Source organism: Hylobates moloch, unplaced genomic scaffold (genome assembly GCF_009828535.3).
Source record: "Hylobates moloch isolate HMO894 unplaced genomic scaffold, HMol_V3 SCAFFOLD_5, whole genome shotgun sequence".
Lineage (NCBI taxonomy): Eukaryota > Metazoa > Chordata > Mammalia > Primates > Hylobatidae > Hylobates > Hylobates moloch.
This window is the reverse complement of record NW_026652280.1, coordinates 83,709,958-83,726,047: the sequence shown is the minus strand read 5'-3', so window position 1 is coordinate 83,726,047 and position 16,090 is coordinate 83,709,958. Positions and strand designations below refer to the sequence as shown.

Here is a 16,090-nt window from a genome sequence, read left to right as displayed (position 1 = left end):
AGGGTCTGGCTGGCCTGGCAGTGACTCCAGGAGTGTCCCAGACAGGCCCAGTGTCCAGGGCCTGATGGTGGCTGAGGTTCTAGGCATCCTGGCTCCTTGGCGGGTGGTCCTCACAGGGATTTGTCAGGAGATTCCACCTCAGGGCTCTCAAGGACAGGGATTTGGGGAAGAAGCTCACAGACTTGCCCTCATCAAGCAAGCCCCCAGGAGAGGGAACACCAGCCCAGCCAGTGCCCAGCTCTTCTGGATAGAACCCCCCTCTTGAAGGCAGATGTGGAGCCCATGGGGCTTGGTGCTACCTCTTCCCGCACATCCTCCTGGGTGAGCTATGGGCTTGGCTGGAGGCAGGAGAATGGATAAAGTGAGTCCTGAGCCACTTTCCTCATCCCTGCTGCCTGAGGCCTCCACCGCCATGGGGATGAGACTGATGGGGTAGTTACGGGTTCTTCTTTCTCTTGGCTCCTCCATAGCGGGGTGCCCCCATAGGCTCTGAGGTTGGAGCCCCCGTGGTGGGCATCAGAACAGAGTGTGTCCCAAGCATAGGCTTGCCATTCGGGTGGGCTCGCGGCTGCTGCTGAGGGGGGCCCTTCTCCCTTTGCCGACACCCACTTGGCCATAGAGAGGCTGCTCACTCGCCAGAGGGACAGGGCCCTGGGCCCTCCCAGCTTCCAGGGCCTCTTGAGTTAATCCAGGGGTGACTTATGTTGGAAGCAGACAGGGCTTGGGTCCTGGAAGGTCGTGACTATCTGGAAGGACGTGACTATCTGGAAGGACCAGGAGCAAGGCCACTCAGGATGTGGGCAGAGGGGTAGTCCAGACCCTCTTGGTGAGCTGGAGGGATATCCCAGAAGGCAGGAGGGCCCATCTCCCACCATCCCTGGGTTCTGTCTTCTAGAAACTTCTGGATACCCTAAGGTCCCAAGAATGCTGTTCAAGGGTTAGAAAGGCCGCTGGGCCTCAGCTGGGCAGCAGATAGGCAAAAGACAAAAAGTCCAGGGCAGGCTGAGATGACCTTGTATTCGGGCATTTTCACAAACAGGATCCCTGCCCGGGGTTCTTTACTGTGGGGTGGCCCTAGGTAGATGGCCGGAGGACACGGGTCCCCAGAGGCCCAGGGGCTGCTGCTGACAAGACTGGGCCAAGCAGTGACCCCCTTCCTGTGGGGGCAAAGAGTTGCTTTCTGTTTTCCCATCCCATATGTGTGCATGTGCACATGGGCACACGTGTGCACACATGGCTAATGTGTGTGTGTGTGGGGGGGTGGCACACAGCCCTCGGCCAAGGTGCCTGGAAGCAGCAAGGCAGGCACAGGTGGACCCAGAGACCATCTGAGCATGGCCCCAGGGTGGCTCAGGTGACCGGGTGGGCTGGCCGGGACCTGGCTGGGCAGCAAATGGCTTCTGCCTGCACCCAGACCTCTGTGTGTGCTGCACTGCGTTTCCCCGCGAGCCATACCCGTGGACACTGTGGGCCCCTGGCCTTGCCACTGCCAGGAAAATTACTGGACACCCAGATGGTGAGGCTGGGTTGGGAGAGGCTGGGGGTGTTGTGGCCAGAGTGGGGCTCTGGAGGCCTACTGATGGGTTTGAATCCTGATATTGCCTCCACCTAGCTGAGTGTCATGGGCAATCAGGTTCTTCAAGCCTCAGTTTTTTCATCTGTAAAATTTCAATGTAAAATTGCCCTACAGGGTTCAGGAAAAAGTGAAGTGAGATGATGCTTTGAGGTGTCCAGCACAGCACCAGGCCCACAACAGGGGCTGGAAACAGCAGCCACTCTGGCCTGGCACCTGGGGCAGGAAAGCTGGCCTGGGAAAGGCCCACCCCAGCAAGGAGCCCCCAGCACTTTCCTCCTTCCCCCGACCCGGGAGGACCCTGGGGGCTCATCACTTGAGTCAGTGAAGGGCAGCCATTCATCTGTTCCTTTATTCAATCCCTCACACCAATGCCCCTCTGGCCCAGCGCTGTGTGGGGAGCTGGGACGTGGGGTCATGGGACCGCCGCAACCCTCTGGAAACTCATAGGCTAGCAGGGTGGGAGGAGGTAGGCTTGTGGCTGTAACTGTGGGTAGGAGTTTCACGGGCAGCTCAGGCTGGCCCTGGACCCCTGGAAGGGGGGCTGGGTTTGGGGGTTAAGTGGAGTCTGTCAGGGATGAGGATGGGAAGGGGACAGCAGGCAGAGGATGTGGCGGGCAGGTGGCTGAGGTCTGGAGGTTCATGGGGAGGTGCCAGGGGCTACGCTCACAAGGGCTTCTGGGTAAAGCTGTGGAGCTGAGACTCTACTGCTTGTGCGGAGCTAGGAGAGGCCTTGACCATGGATAGTGGTTAGCTCTGAGCTCTGGGCAGGTGGACAGGTGTGGGGGGACAAGTGGCAGTACAGACGCAAGCAGAGGGTTGGCAAGGCCAGCTCGTTCCCCTGGGCCTGACCCCTCTGCTCTCCGAAGCCACGAGGGCAGGGCAGGGTGGTGGAGCACTGGGCCTCCTCCTGCCAATCAAACTGTCCTTTTCCCCTTCAATGTTGAAGGGGGCCTCTTGGACTGTGAGAGGGGCAGGGCTCAGCTGGAGGGGCAGCCCTGGGGGAGAGTGGGGACCTCAGAGGGCAGCCTCTGGGCCTCTGGGCCTCTGGAAATGGAGGTCTTTGCTTTCCTCCTGCCTTCTCCAGAGAACAGAAGAAGGCTCTTCCTCCGACCGTCCCATCGCAGGCTCCCCAGGAGGCTAAAACTGTGTGGATTTCAGGACAGAGTTCCCCAGCGTGCCATGTGTCACCTTCTTTACTGCCCTGGTCAGGAAGCACACGGGGGTGTTCCTTGGGGTGCGGAGTGGCCCCTGACCCTTGACCTGTGCCCATCCCAAGGACTCCAGGGAATGCCACCACCCTGCTCTCAGGGACCCAGAACTGAGCTCCTGAACATGTGATGGGTAGGGGGTGTGTGTGTGGTGACTGCCCTGCCAGCCATCAGGGCTTTAGAGGTAGAATCTGGGGCCTGTGAGGGCCCCCAACAATGGCTAGATCTCCCTCTCACAAAGGACTATCCACTCTTCTCCCTTTGGCCTCTCTTGGGGTGGACCTGGGGGAGCTTGGCCATTTGTGCCTTGAATGGTGGAGTGAAGGGCAGAGGACAAAGCCCTAGGTCAAAGCACTGCCAGCTGGAGACCGAGCCCTGGGCTGCCACTCTCCCAGAGATGTACTGTGTGACTCTGGGCCAATCTTATCTGTCTGGGCCTCTGCTTCCGCCTCTGTCCAGTGATGGGGATGGGTGAGCAGGCTGCCCTGTGCTAGGGTTCTCTGGTGGGAGGGAGGGGTGGTCCCGAGGCTGGGTCCACTCACTGGTTCTGCACATCTTGGATGGTGTCGGGCAGCGGCAGGCTCTGGGTTTCGGGCAGAAGCAGTGCAGCCAGGCCACTCAGCATTGGCACCGTCCCATACACCAGCAAGGGCAGCCAGGGGCCATGGACACCCAGCAGCCGGACCAGAGGCCCCAGGATGGCTCCTCCACGAGCCGCCATCTGGCCCAAGCCCACTGCCGTCATCCTGCCAATGCAGATGCACCTATGAGCGCCTGGTCTGCCTGCCCACAGCCTTGATCCTGCATGCCGGGCCAGGCCTGCTTGGCCCAGGGAGGGCCAGCGGGTCAGGCTGGGCTTGGGACGCACCTGAGCAGCCCCGGGACCACACGAGGGAGACGCATGACATGAACATCTAGGTCTGGGAGAAGCCACTCCTGCCTGGGGGTGCCCCGCAGCTCAGCCCAGGGCTCCCCTCTCCTGGAGCCCAGGCCCATCCTCACCTGAGCACAGTGGGGAAGAGCTCGCTGCTGTAGATGGTGATGCAGGTGAAGGCAGCCCCCACCCCGCCCAGCCCCAGCACGGCCAGGGCTGAGCGAAGAGCCCCCATTTCTGTGGGTAGAGATGGGATTAGTGAGCATGGTGGGGGGCGCAAGATCAGATGAGGGCTCCCTTCAGCCCAGGGGGCTTGTCCCTGACTTGCAGGCCTCTTTGCAAATGTTTGGGAGTCATCTCCATCTGGGTATCCTGTCCTGAGTGGCCTCATGGCCACACCCACAATCTGCTCCACACTCAGACACCCAGAGCTAGCCCCGAGGAGTCCCCCTTGACCCCCGTTTCCCTCCCCCTGCAATCCATCACTCAGTTCTCATTTTAACTCCATACTTTTCCCTGGTGCCACCCCTGCCACTCCTTCACTGCTCCTGCTGGCTCAGCGCAGACACTGCCGTCTGTCCCTAGACGGCTCTGGCAGCCTCCTTCCTAACAGGGTACCTGCTCTAGTCCAGCACCTCCAAGGAGGGGCCAAGGTCTCTGTTCCCAGCCCGAGACGCCCCAGGGTAGGGAAGTCTCTGGTGTACAGCTTTGCCCCCTCACCGTGGGGCACCAGCGTGTTGGCCAGAATGCAGAGCCCCGCCAACAACAGGGATGCAGCCAGCGTGGGGCGGCGGCCCAGGCGGCTCAGCAGCAGCAGGGCGCCCATCTTGGCCGGGATGTCCACGACACCAATGAACATCTGGAGCAGGAAGATGTTGCTGCCCAGGGCCTGCAGGTCCAGGGCCAGGCCGAAGAAGGTGAAGCCAAAGGCGAACCTGGGGCGGGGGTCAGAGGAGTCAGGGTGGGGGTGGGGGGCGGGGGAGGCTGTGGGCAGGGTGGGAACAACGGGCGGGGGGGTGCTCAGGGTAGGGGCGTGCTGCTCTTAACTCAGTGTTCTGGCCCTTCAGCTGCCAGCTCTGTGGGGCGGAGCCAGTCTCTAGACTATGTTTACCAGGTCCCCTTGCCAGCATGGCTTCCCTTTGGGTTTGGCTGATGGGAGGCGCTGGTGAGAGGCTGGAGGAGGGGAGAAGCAGGGGATTTCTGCCTCCCTCTCTGCTTGGGGGCTTTGTCTGGGAGTGACTATGTCCCTTCCATAGCTTCAGCTGCCACTGAACAGTCCTTCCTTCCTTGGCCTTGGCGGTTTTGGTCTTTGCTGGATGGCCATGGGTCCTGGGCTCCGATAAGCCCTCTCCGCCCTCCCTGGCCCCACACCAGGCAGGGGTGCTTGCTGCCCATGCTGTTGCCTGGATCACCCCATCATCCTGCCTGGCTCCCAGCCCTCCCAGGAGCTTTGTTAGGGATCCTACCTACTGCATCTCTTCTATCTGCCTTGCCCCTTATTAAAGCCCTCTCAGTGAGCCCACCCGGCCTGGGTTGTCTCCTGTCGGGAGTGACTGACAGAGGGGAAGGTGTCAGTGTTGCAGGCCAGTGGGACCAAGTGGAGCCAGCAGAGGCCGGGGCCGTGTGCCAGCGAGAGCCCCAATTCCAGGTTCCCCTGTGGAGATGGGGTTGGGGGAAGGGCATCTACCAGCACAACGTGGAGATACAGGTCCGGAAGCGCAGTCCGGGCATGCGGAGCAGGGTGCCCAGGCTGGTGGGAGCCTGGCCCATGCTCAGCTCCTCCCGCATGACTGAAAGCAAGACCTGTGGAGGTGGGGGTGGGTGCTGTTGGCACTGGAGACACCAGGCACCTCCTCCTCTCTGAGACCTTCTACCCAGGGAGCTGAGGTCCTTGATGGGTCTCCCAGGGTGCCCTGTGCAGGGCCAGGGAGAGGGTCTGAGGGTCCAGGTTTGAGGAGGACCCAGCCTTACCTCAGGGGTCAGGGTGTCCTGCACCGCCCCCTTTCCGTTGATGGCAGCCACCCTCCACAGCTCCTGCAGGCCCCGGTCCAGCCTGCCCATGGTGAGGAGCCATCGTGCTGACTCTGCCAGCCACCTTAAGTGGAGGGGGCGTGCAAGGGGTCATTGCCTGTGGCCCCCAGTGCCTGGCCTGCGCCAGCCTCAGACTGCTCCCCTGTACCCACTGCTCCAGGCCCAAGACTTAGGGCAACTGAGGACCCCGAAGGGCGTTGTGGCAGCCAAGCCCTCTTGGGCACCCTCCTTCCCCAGCAGGAGACCCCTTCTGCTTCCTTTCTCCAGCCTAGGGATTGTGGTTGGGGGTATGCAGTTCTCATCCTGGGGCTGGCTGCTGGGATGGAGGGAGGGATGACTCTGTGGAACTCTTCCTGCCTCCCTCCAGACCCCACAGCCCTTCCCCTGCCTCACTAGGAACCTGGCCTGGTTGCAGTCAGGGCCCCTAGGGCTACAGGACCACTGGGTCCTGGCTGCTGCCAGGACCTTGGCCACCTCCAAGGCCACTGGGGTCCACCCCTGTCCTGGCACCTCCCATACCACATGGCCTTCCTGTCCATCCCATGGCTGCATCTTCCTCCTGCAAACAGCTTCACAGCCACCCCGGGGCTCAGGCTGGGAGCAGGGTCCCCAGCAGCACCAGCGCCCTCTGGCCGCACCCAGTCAGCCGATTCCCACACCTCCAGCACCCCTCACACCTGAGTCTCTGCTACCTTGATCTCATGAGCCTAGCACCTCCCCTCCTTGTGGCAGGACCCAGCCCCTCACACTGACCTGTCTCCCACTACCCTCAGTGTCAAACCAAGCTTATGCCACACCGTCCCGCCCCGCCTGCTGAGCGCCTGCCATGCCCACTACTCTACACGGGACCTGCCTCTAGGCCTTGGCTCTTACAGGTCCTTCAGCCAGATGTGTTGTCCCCTATGAGCAGCCAGGGTGGGGCCACCTGCCTTACACCCAATGGGGCCCTGAGCTCCTTAGGGATTTGCAGAACAGAGGGGAGAAGTGGAGATTCCAGCTGCATGTTAGAGGTGGAGCTGATGAAGCCTGGTGACCCAGTGGACTTGGTGGGGGGATGGTGAGGGAGAGAGAGGCGTCATGGCCACTGTGACTCGGCATCTGGTGAGTTCTGGGGCTGCTCCCCACGCTGGGGAAGCCTTGGGGAGGAGAGGTCTAAGGAGATGTGTGTGGGGATGAGACACCTATAATGGAACCGTCATGCGGGCAGTTGGAGGCGCAAGGCTGGAGGTCAGTGGGGGAGGCAGGACCAAGTGGAGATTTGGGGTCTGTAGTATTTGGAGGGAGCTGGGGCTGTAGGCAGGGGTGAGGCTGCCTGAGAGAGAGAGTGTGGACCGTGCCCGCCATATAGCAGGGACCACATAGCTGGATCATTGTGGGTGACCCTGGGAAGGGCAGTTTGGGCAGAGAAGAGGGAGAAAGCTGACTGGAATGTGTTGGAAGCGACTGTGAGGGAGAAAGCGGGGTCCCATTCTCAGATGTCCACACCCCAGCTTGTTCGTCAAGCCCTAGGCACAGTTTGTGAGGCCACGATGTGTGGGATTCCCTATGAGCTCCACGTGGGCAGAGACCACATATCTACTCATAGCTGGTGTCAACCAGTGCCTGGCACATGGTAGGTGCTCAGTAGTTATTTGTTGAATGAATGAAGTAATGAATGAATGAATGAATGGGCACTTCTTCAGCCCTGTGGGAGCATGTCTACCAAGGAAAGGGGGGTGCAGCTCTGTGGCCCTGCATCAGCATGAGAACCAGGAGGGGCGCCTTGGAATTTGTATCGCTGACCTTTACCTTCCACTCTCTACCCTCTTGGTGTTGGGAGTCAAGCTGCCATCCCAGAAGGCTCTTGTCGGACCTGATTGCTTCCTTGTGGAGCCACTGTATGAGATGTAATTGTCTCCTGCTCTGAGGAGTGGCTGCAAATTGTTACTCCACTCCAAGCTGTTGGGTGGGAGAGATTTGTGGAGTCAGCCTTCTTCTTAGTGTGGGTGCAGGCACCTGCTCACCACTGGGCCTCTGCTGTGCTCCTTTCTACAGTGGTCCCAATAGCCAAACAACTATTAAGTGCAGGGCCTGTGTATGAATGATCCAGGCTCAGCCCTGCCGTCAAATGGCCTTCGTCCATCCATCTATCCATTCATCCATCCAGTTCATCCAATTCATCCACCTATACATCCATTCAACCATCCATCCAACCATCCATCCATCCATTCCATCCATCCAACCATCCATCCATCCATCCATCCATCCATCCATCCATCCATCCATTCCATCTATCCATCCATCCATCTATTCCAACCATCCATTCCATCCATCCATCCATCCATCCATCCATCCATCCATCCATCCATCTATTCCAACCATCCATCCATCTATTCTGACCATCCATCCATCCATCTATCCATCTATTCCAACCATCCATCCATCCATCCATCTATTCTGACCATCCATCCAACCATCCATCCATTCCATCCATCCATCCATCCCATCCATCCATCCATCCATCCATCCATCCATCCATCTATCCATCTATTCCAACCATCCATTCCATCCATCCATCCATCCATCCATCCATCCATCCATCCATCCATCTATTCCAACCATCCATCCATCTATTCTGACCATCCATCCAACCATCTATCCATTCCATTCATCCATCCATCCACATCCATCCATCCATCCATCCCATCCATCCATCTATTCTGACCATCCATCCATCCATCCATCCATCCATCCATCTATTCTGACCATCCATCCAACCATCCATCCATTCCATCCATCCATCCATCCATCCATCCATCCATCCATTCAACCATCCATCCATCCACCCATCCATCCATCCATTCAAACATCCATTCAACCATCCATTCAGCCATCCATCCATCCATCCATCCATCCATCCATCCAATTCATCTATCCATCTATGCATCCATCCATTCAACCATCCATCCATTCCATCTATTCCAACCATCCATCAATCCATCCATCCATCCCATCCATCCATCAATGCCATTCATCCATCCATCCATCCATTCCATCCATCCACCCATTCAACCATCCATCCATCCATCCCATCCATCCATCCATCCATCCATCCATTCCAACCATCCATCCATCCTTCTGTCCGTCCATTCAACCATCCATTCAATTCATCCGTATGATCCAATCCATCTACCCACCGACTCACCCATCCACTCATCCAATCCACACATCTGTCAACCCATTTATTTATCTGTCTCTACCTACCTACCTACCTACCTACCTACCTACCTACCTATTTCTACTTACCTAACAATTCATCCATTCAACAAATATTTATTTAGCACGTAGTATGTGCCAGGTGCTTCGCAAGGGCCAAGCCTGATTTGTTTCAGGGCAATGCTGACATTTCCTAACCTCCCACACATGCCGGCCCTCTGTGGGGACTGTGGATTCCCCTCTGATGAGTGGGTCCTGGTCCCTGTCTTCTAGCAGACAGACACATGCATTGATTCTGTCAGCCCATGAGGCAGACTGCGGCTGTGCGCTGTGTGTGCGGGCATGTGTTGTATCTTTTACTCGCTCCCCTAGCCTAGCTCAGTGCTGCCATGCCTGGCACAGAGGAGGGGCTCAGAAGATGGGCCTGGCAGCATAGATGTCAAGTCAGGCAGGGACAGGAGGGGGGAACAGGCCAAGAGATGAGGAGAAGGAGGGAGGAAAGGAGAAGAATAAGTAGGAAAAGGGGCTTTCCTCCAGCCCATGCACCCCTGGCCTCTAGCACTCCCCAGCCCCCAGTGAAAGGAGAGTCTCCCATTCCCCTGGGTGGAGAGTGGGCAGGATCTCCTCTGAGGAGGGAAGTGGGGCACAGCACCCACCAGGAGTACAAAAAGCAGAGGAAGAAGGGGACTGAGACCACCAGCTGCAGTAGTGTCCAGTCCCGCACACCGTAGGCCACTGCGGCCGTCAGGCCATGGCCGAAGCTGAAGCCCAGAGAGTTCAAGGTCATCACCAAGGGTCGGGCCCGCGCCGCCGTCCACTCCATCACTGCAAGGAGACCGAGTGGTTCAGCCCTGGAGCCTGCATGGAGCCCCCCTGCATGGCGCCAGGTCAGAGACCTACGGAGAGTGCCTGTGTTCATCATGACGCCCGCCACGGCAAAGGCCAACAGGAAGCGGAACAGGCAGTACACGGGGAAGGCAGGGGCGAAGGCAGCTGCTGTACCCATCACAGCCATCTGAAGGTAGCTCCAGGTTAGCACCCGCCTGCGCCCAAACCTGCGGCACAAACCAAGAAGAGGCAGGGTCTGTGGCTTGCCACAGCACAGGCCACGGGGCTCTGGACCACCGAGAGCCCACCCTGTGCTTGCCCGATGAGCTGAAGTGGACACTGAAGTGGCACCTGGGTGAAACCTGCATTCTCCACCCACGGAAGACTCCAGAACACAAGGAGAGTCCCGAGGCCGGAGCCAAAGGGAATGCGCTCCGGTCACCGGGAGCACTCAGGTTGCTGCTGAAGGCAGATGCATGGCCAAGCTAGTTTTAGCAGTGAATGTTTGCTGGGGAACAGCAATCCTCTACAACCCCGAGCAAAGTCGATGAACTCGAGGCTCAGAGAAGGTTCCAGACCTCCCTACATGGCACAGCTGCAGGGTGGCTGGTCCGAGACCCACACCCAACAAGTAGGGCGCTTTTTAGACTTCGTTTTGTGAGGCTGGTCTGGGGCCAGGGGCCTAGGACAGCAGGGTTCGTGAGGGGAACTGAGACCTGCCTGGACTGGGGGTACTCACCTGTCTGAGGCAGGGCCGCACGCAGCAGCTCCCACCAGAATCCCAGCCAGGTAGATGGACTGGGCCATGGGCTTCAGGGCATGAGAGTCACACACCAGGTTCCACTGATGGGAGAGGAGGGGGCTGAGCTTAGGAGGTTGGGAGAGCCCTAGCAGAGGGGCAGAGGAACCGTATGGGAGGGCCCCCAGGGAGCTGGGTGGGGTGGGTGGTCTGGTGACCTCTAGGGTTTTAAAGCAAGACTCTGTGGAACAGTGAGGGCACCCACAAGCATAGTTTGGCCTTTTGAGGAGTATATCCTGCCACCCTCTGCCTAAACTCCTCCATGGCTCCCTACTGCTCACTGGGTCTCTAGCCACATCTGCCCCTCTCTCCTGTCTCTCCACTTGGAAGCAGCCACCCAAGCTGACACCCTGGCCCCTCTCCCAGAGGTTGCTTCCCTCCTGTTCTTTATAAAGAGGTTCTTCCCGCTTGTTGGGACGAGCCGTCCCTCTCTGCTTGCCTGGCTTTGCCTGGCGCCCCATCTGGGAGGCAACCTGGGGTAATCCCTTACCCTGTGTGCTTTGGTCTCGGGGAATCCAGTGAATTGTCACTGAGTCCCCCTGTGGCTGAGTTGCCTGGAGTCATGACTGACGGGTCAGCAGGGCCGGGACAGGGCGAGGCCAGTGAGTGTCCAGGTGCCAGCATTTAGAGGTGCCCGCCCAGGTGCCCCCCGCACCTCCAAGAGCCTGGGCTGGCCCCATCTGTAGACTGATCCCTGCTGCCCACTTCCCTGTGTGTGGCTGACAAGGGGCTGAGAGGCTCGAGAGTGAGCAGGGCCTGGGGAGGCAGGTCACTCCCAGGACTGGACCTTTGAGTCCAACCCACCGTGATCCATGACTCTGACCTCCAAGGTGGCGGGACTGGAGTGGCCCTGGGGGAGGCCCTACCTTGGCCACGATTGTGGAGGTGAAGATGCTGCGGTCATAGACCCAGCCATCCACACACGGCTCCGTGTCGGCCTCGCTCCAGCTGGTGGCTGTGGCATTGGGGTCCAAGAGCTGCCACTGCGGCTGGCGGAAGCGGCGGCACTGGTGGGGCCTCTGGTTGGGGCCCGGCGGGATGGAGATAGCCAGGAGGGCCTCGGGACTCAGGCCCTCTAGGACACCGGCCTGGGCCGTGCTGTTGTCCAGGAGGGGTGCCCAGCAGCGGTGGCTGGGCACAGCGGCCGAGAAGTTCTCCAGCATGCTCTGGGTACACAGCCACATGATGGAGACCATCAGAGCCACCGTCTGGAGAACCTGGAACCTGCCCAGGCCACCCACGAGGTCCAGGAGTTCAGAAAATGCCATGAAACCTACTCAAGGGGCCCAGAAGAGGGGCCCACTTCACAAGGGCTGGCGCAGGGCAAAGGGGCCAGGGCAACGGGCCTGTTTCCCCCACGGTGGTGGCCACAGTGGCTTCTCCAGCCCAGCAGCTGGGAGCATGTCAGTGGCTGCTGGCTTCACAGACAGGGCCGGAGGCTCAGGCTCTCTGGTCATCTGCCTGCTGGTGTCACTTGAGGTGGCTCCAACCGGGCCCTGAGGCTGCGTGAGGTGATTCCGAGACCTCCAGCATCTCCCCAGAGAGGCAGCTGCTCCAGACCTCCCGGAAAAGCTGAATTTGGAAAGTAGGGAATGTGGAGACTGAAGACTTTAATTCTAGACTGGAATTAAAGTGTGACCGGTGACACTTATGGAATCGAGTTTAGCAATCATTTCCTTGGTCAAAGTTTAACCCGCGTTGAGGGAGGCGCAGATGCAAGGGAGCTGCAGCCTCTTCCGCTTGGGGGCCGGGGCTGGTCTGCTCTGTGCCAGGTCTTGGGGAGGCCTAAGTTCTTCTCCTGGTGGCTGTGGGATGCCAGGGCGGCCTGCCCCCTTCGGTGCCCCCTTGTGCCCACCTCCCAGGGTGGCTGAGCCAAGAGAAGGCGGGCCAGGGGATCCCCCTAACTTGGGGCTGGGGCAGCTGTGCAAGTCTCTGTGTGGGCTTGGGTCACTGGCAGCTGCCCAGCCCCTGTGCCTCCCAGGCTGTGTGGCCTGGCCCCACCCGTGGCTCCTGCCTCCACTCACCTGCTGTGGTTGTCGTCCTGTGCCCCCTTTGCTGTTACCCTGTCCTGAGTCCTCGGTGGAGCTTCCCAGCATCAACAGACACCCCACAGACTCCCCAGGTTCAGTGTGCCCAATGCCACCCTGAGATATCTGTCCCCTCCCTAAATCTATGCCTCCTGCAGAGCCCCACCTCAGCTATGGCCTCTCATGTCACGGTCCCTGGCCTGGAACCCAGCGTCTTGGTTCATGCCTCCTGCTCCCTGCCTCCCAAACCCACCAGGGGCCAAGCCTGGCTAGTTTTGCCTCTTAAGAATTTCTCTCTCCCACTTCCCCCACTCCACAGCTGTCCCTGCCCTTGTCTTTCTGCCTCAACTCCTGCCCCTGGACCCACCCCGCACTGCAAACCCTTGGGTCAAATCCTGCTTAAAAGCCAAGAGGCTCCCAGTCAACAACAGCTAGTGGTGCCTTACCAGGGCAGGGCAGTGGGCAGCAGTGTGTGCTGGTGCAGGGTGTGGGGTTCAGGAAAGGTTGGACCGAGGCCAAGAGAACCCCCTTGGTCTCGATAGCTAATTCTGTAGGTGAAAGGGCCAGAGAACACAAAGCAGTTAAAAAGTGTGTGTGTATGGCCGGGCGCTGTGGCTCACGCCTGTAATCCCAGCACTTTGGGAGGCTGAGGTGGGCAGATCACTTGAGGTCAGGAGTTCAAGACCAGCTTGGCCAACATGGCAAAAACCCATCTCTACTAAAACTACAAAAGTTAGCTGAGCATGGTGGTGGTGCACAGCTGTAATTCCAGCTACTTGGGAGGCTGAGGCAGGAGAATCTCTTGAACCCAGGAGGCAGAGGTTGCAGCGAGCTGAGATTGCATCACTGCACTCCAGCCTGGGTGACAGAGCAAGACACTTATCTCAAAAAAAAAAAAAGAAAAGAAAAAGAAAAAAAAAGGAAGTGTATGTATATGTGGGTGTGTGACATGCCTGTGTATGTATGCACATGTGTTTGCACAAGTGCATGTGTGTACATGTGTACATGCGTATATGTGCAGTGCAGCAGTGATGGCAACCCAGGTGTTTGCTCTTATGTGCTTTGGGCATAAAACTCTCCATCTGAGGCATAAATGCCCCTCCCATCTGCTTCTTTTTGCTTCACCCACTCCTCCCGCTGCCCCTCCACATGGCTTACCAAGCCAACTTCTTTGCCTCCCTGGACTCTGCACCTTGACTCATCCACTTCTTCCACCACGTGCCCTGTACATGCTTTCTCAGTTCCCACCCTTGCTTATGTTGGACCTCCAGCCTGGAATGCTGTCTCCAGGCTCACCCTTAGGCCACATACTGTGTGGAATGGGCACAGTCCAAATACTCCTCCCCCAGCGGACTCTCTTTGCTTATTCCTGCCTGCACCCAGGGCTCAGAGTTGTCAGTGGAATCTCATCTTTACACTGTCCTGCATTCTTCTCAAACTCCTGACCTCAGGTGATCCGCCTGCCTTGGCCTCCCAAAGTGATGTGAGCAGCGGCACCCAGCCATGTCCTGCATTCTTCTATTATGGTCCAGTTGGTCTTATTTCCAGTGAGCTCCTGGTAGTCTGGAACCCTTCTTTAGAGCCTCTTTGGAACTGATTTGGACAACAAATAAAGGCTCCATGAAGACTTGCTGAAGTGCATGGATGATTTTTTTAAAAATTTCCTTTATTTTCTAATTATGAAATAATTTACACACTTCCTCAAAAATTCAGAACATATTGAAATGAAAATAAAGATCACTCATACACTCATCAACCAGTGAGTTACACTATGGTTTACAGTTTGGTGTAAATATGTCCAGACTTTGTTTTAGTAACTGATATGTTTAGCTTCATCAGCTTGAGCTGCCAAATAAGCTTTACATTTCCTTTTGTAAAATTCAAAAGAAATACCTCTGCCTTTTAATTAGCGATTTTAACCTGTTCACATTTATTGTAATTATTGACATGTTTGGACTCACTGTATGTTTTCTTGTTCACCACATTTTCCCTTTAAATCTTGCTTTCTTTGTTCCTAATTTCTACTGAATCCATTAAGTTTTCTTGTTATATTCTTCTTCTGTCTTGGTCTGTCAGTTGTATGTTTTATTTCTGTTATCCTTATATTTGAACGCACAAACCAGGGGTTATTTGATACCATCTTCTCTCTTCAAACCTACCACCTTCTCTTCTATCCTCTCTCTCAGTAGATGACCTTTTTTCTTATTTCACTAAAACAATAGAAGCCATCAGAAGCCAACAATCTAATTCTCTCACCAGCTCACCTGCCTTGGTGCCCCCACATTCTGCCTTCCTTCCACTCAGTTTGGTCTCTCTCTCATCCATGCCAACCCCTCACTGTGTGCCTAGAGCCCACCCCCCTTTGCCTGCTCACATCTCTCGTTGGCATTTGTCTTTCCCTCGCTGCTGGATAATTTCCACCAATGTACAAATATGCCATATTTTTTCTGTAGTCTTCCAAAAAGTCCCCCTCCATTTGAGCCCCTCTTTCTTCTTAAGCTACTGCCCCACCTTTGCTTCTATTTACAACAAAATTCTATGAAAGTATTATTGACACTCATTTCCAGTTTCTGTCTTCTCATTTTTTTGTTTTTTTGGATTCATTTCCATCAAGGTTTTGCCCCCATCACTCTGCTGTCACCAATGACCTCCATGCTGCTAGATTCAATGACATTTTCAGTCCTCATCTTACTTAAGCCATCTGTCTCTGATCTCCACCTGAGAATACTTTCTTCCCTGGGCCTCCAGGACTCACTAGTTCTCAGTCTTCTTGGTTGGGTTTTCCTCTTCTCCACACACTGTTAACGTTGGAGGCCACTGAGCTCACTCCTTGGTCTTCTCTATCTTCTCTATCATCTGGTCCATTCACATCTTTAGCCTGTACATCTTCTTGGAATGCTAGATTTTGATCCAACTGCCTAATCTTAGGTGCTTAATGAACATCTCATACTTAGTGTGGCCAAAGCTGAGCTCTCCCCAAAAAATACTTCTCATGCAGCTTTCTCCACTTTTTTTTTTTTTTTTTAAGTTGAGTCAGAGTCTTGCTCTGTTGCCTAGTCTGGAGTGCAGTGGCGCCATCTTGGCCCACTGCAATCTCCACTGCCCAGGTTCAAGCAATTCTCATGCTTTGGCCTCCTAAGTAGCTGGGTCTATAGGCATGCACCACCATGCCCGGCTAATTTTTGTATTTTTAATATCAATGGGGTTTCACCATGTTGGCCAGGCTGGTCTCGAACTCCTGGCCTCAAGTGATCTGCCCACCTCGGCCTCCCAAAGTTCTGGGATTATAGGCATGAGCCACTGCACTCAGCCCCAAATCACCAGCATTTTAATTTCAGAATGTGTAATTTCCATTTCAGAATCCCTGTTTGGTTCTTCCTATAACTGCCTCTTCTTGTTTCCTAGTTTCTACTTCTTGTTTCATGGGTGGAATAATTTCCTTGATCTCTTAGTGGATATTAAGAATGTTTCTCTTGGGCCAGGCGTGCTGGCTCACGCCTGTAATCCCAGCACTTTGGGAGGCCGAGGCGGGTGGATCACTTGAGGTCAGGA

At 56.5% G+C, this 16,090-nt stretch overlaps 1 protein-coding gene across 3 annotated transcripts; it reads right to left on the bottom strand.

The window, feature by feature from the left end:
• Window positions 1-1,911: 1,911 nt before the first annotated feature.
• Window positions 1,912-12,134, bottom strand: SLC22A12 (solute carrier family 22 member 12). Of its 3 annotated transcripts, none has more exons than XM_032151860.1 (10): window positions 11,378-12,134; window positions 10,452-10,555; window positions 9,785-9,939; window positions 9,541-9,709; window positions 5,630-5,753; window positions 5,346-5,461; window positions 4,379-4,593; window positions 3,787-3,895; window positions 3,327-3,530; window positions 1,912-2,777 (listed from the first exon to the last, which is right to left on the bottom strand). In XM_032151860.1, exons 1-10 carry the CDS (start codon window positions 11,777-11,779, stop codon window positions 2,714-2,716), a joined length of 1,662 nt encoding a protein of 553 aa, XP_032007751.1. In that variant the 5' UTR covers window positions 11,780-12,134; the 3' UTR covers window positions 1,912-2,713. The 3 variants fall into 3 exon arrangements, with proteins under 3 accessions (XP_032007751.1, XP_032007752.1, XP_032007753.1); XM_032151861.1 differs by having other exon boundaries at window positions 9,887-9,939; XM_032151862.2 differs by lacking the exons at window positions 9,541-9,709; window positions 9,785-9,939.
• Between the last annotated feature and the right edge of the window lie 3,956 nt (window positions 12,135-16,090).

Coding starts and splice junctions, on each gene's coding strand:
- SLC22A12 (XM_032151860.1), bottom strand. CDS start 11,779: ATGGCATTTTCTGAACTCCTGGACCTCGTGGGTGGCCTGGGCAGGTTC. Junction 4,594..5,345: donor TGTATCTCCACGTTGTGCTG/GTAGATGCCCTT, acceptor CCCCCGCCCCAG/GTTCGCCTTTGGCTTCACCT. Junction 3,531..3,786: donor CTCTTCCCCACTGTGCTCAG/GTGAGGATGGGC, acceptor CTGCATTGGCAG/GATGACGGCAGTGGGCTTGG.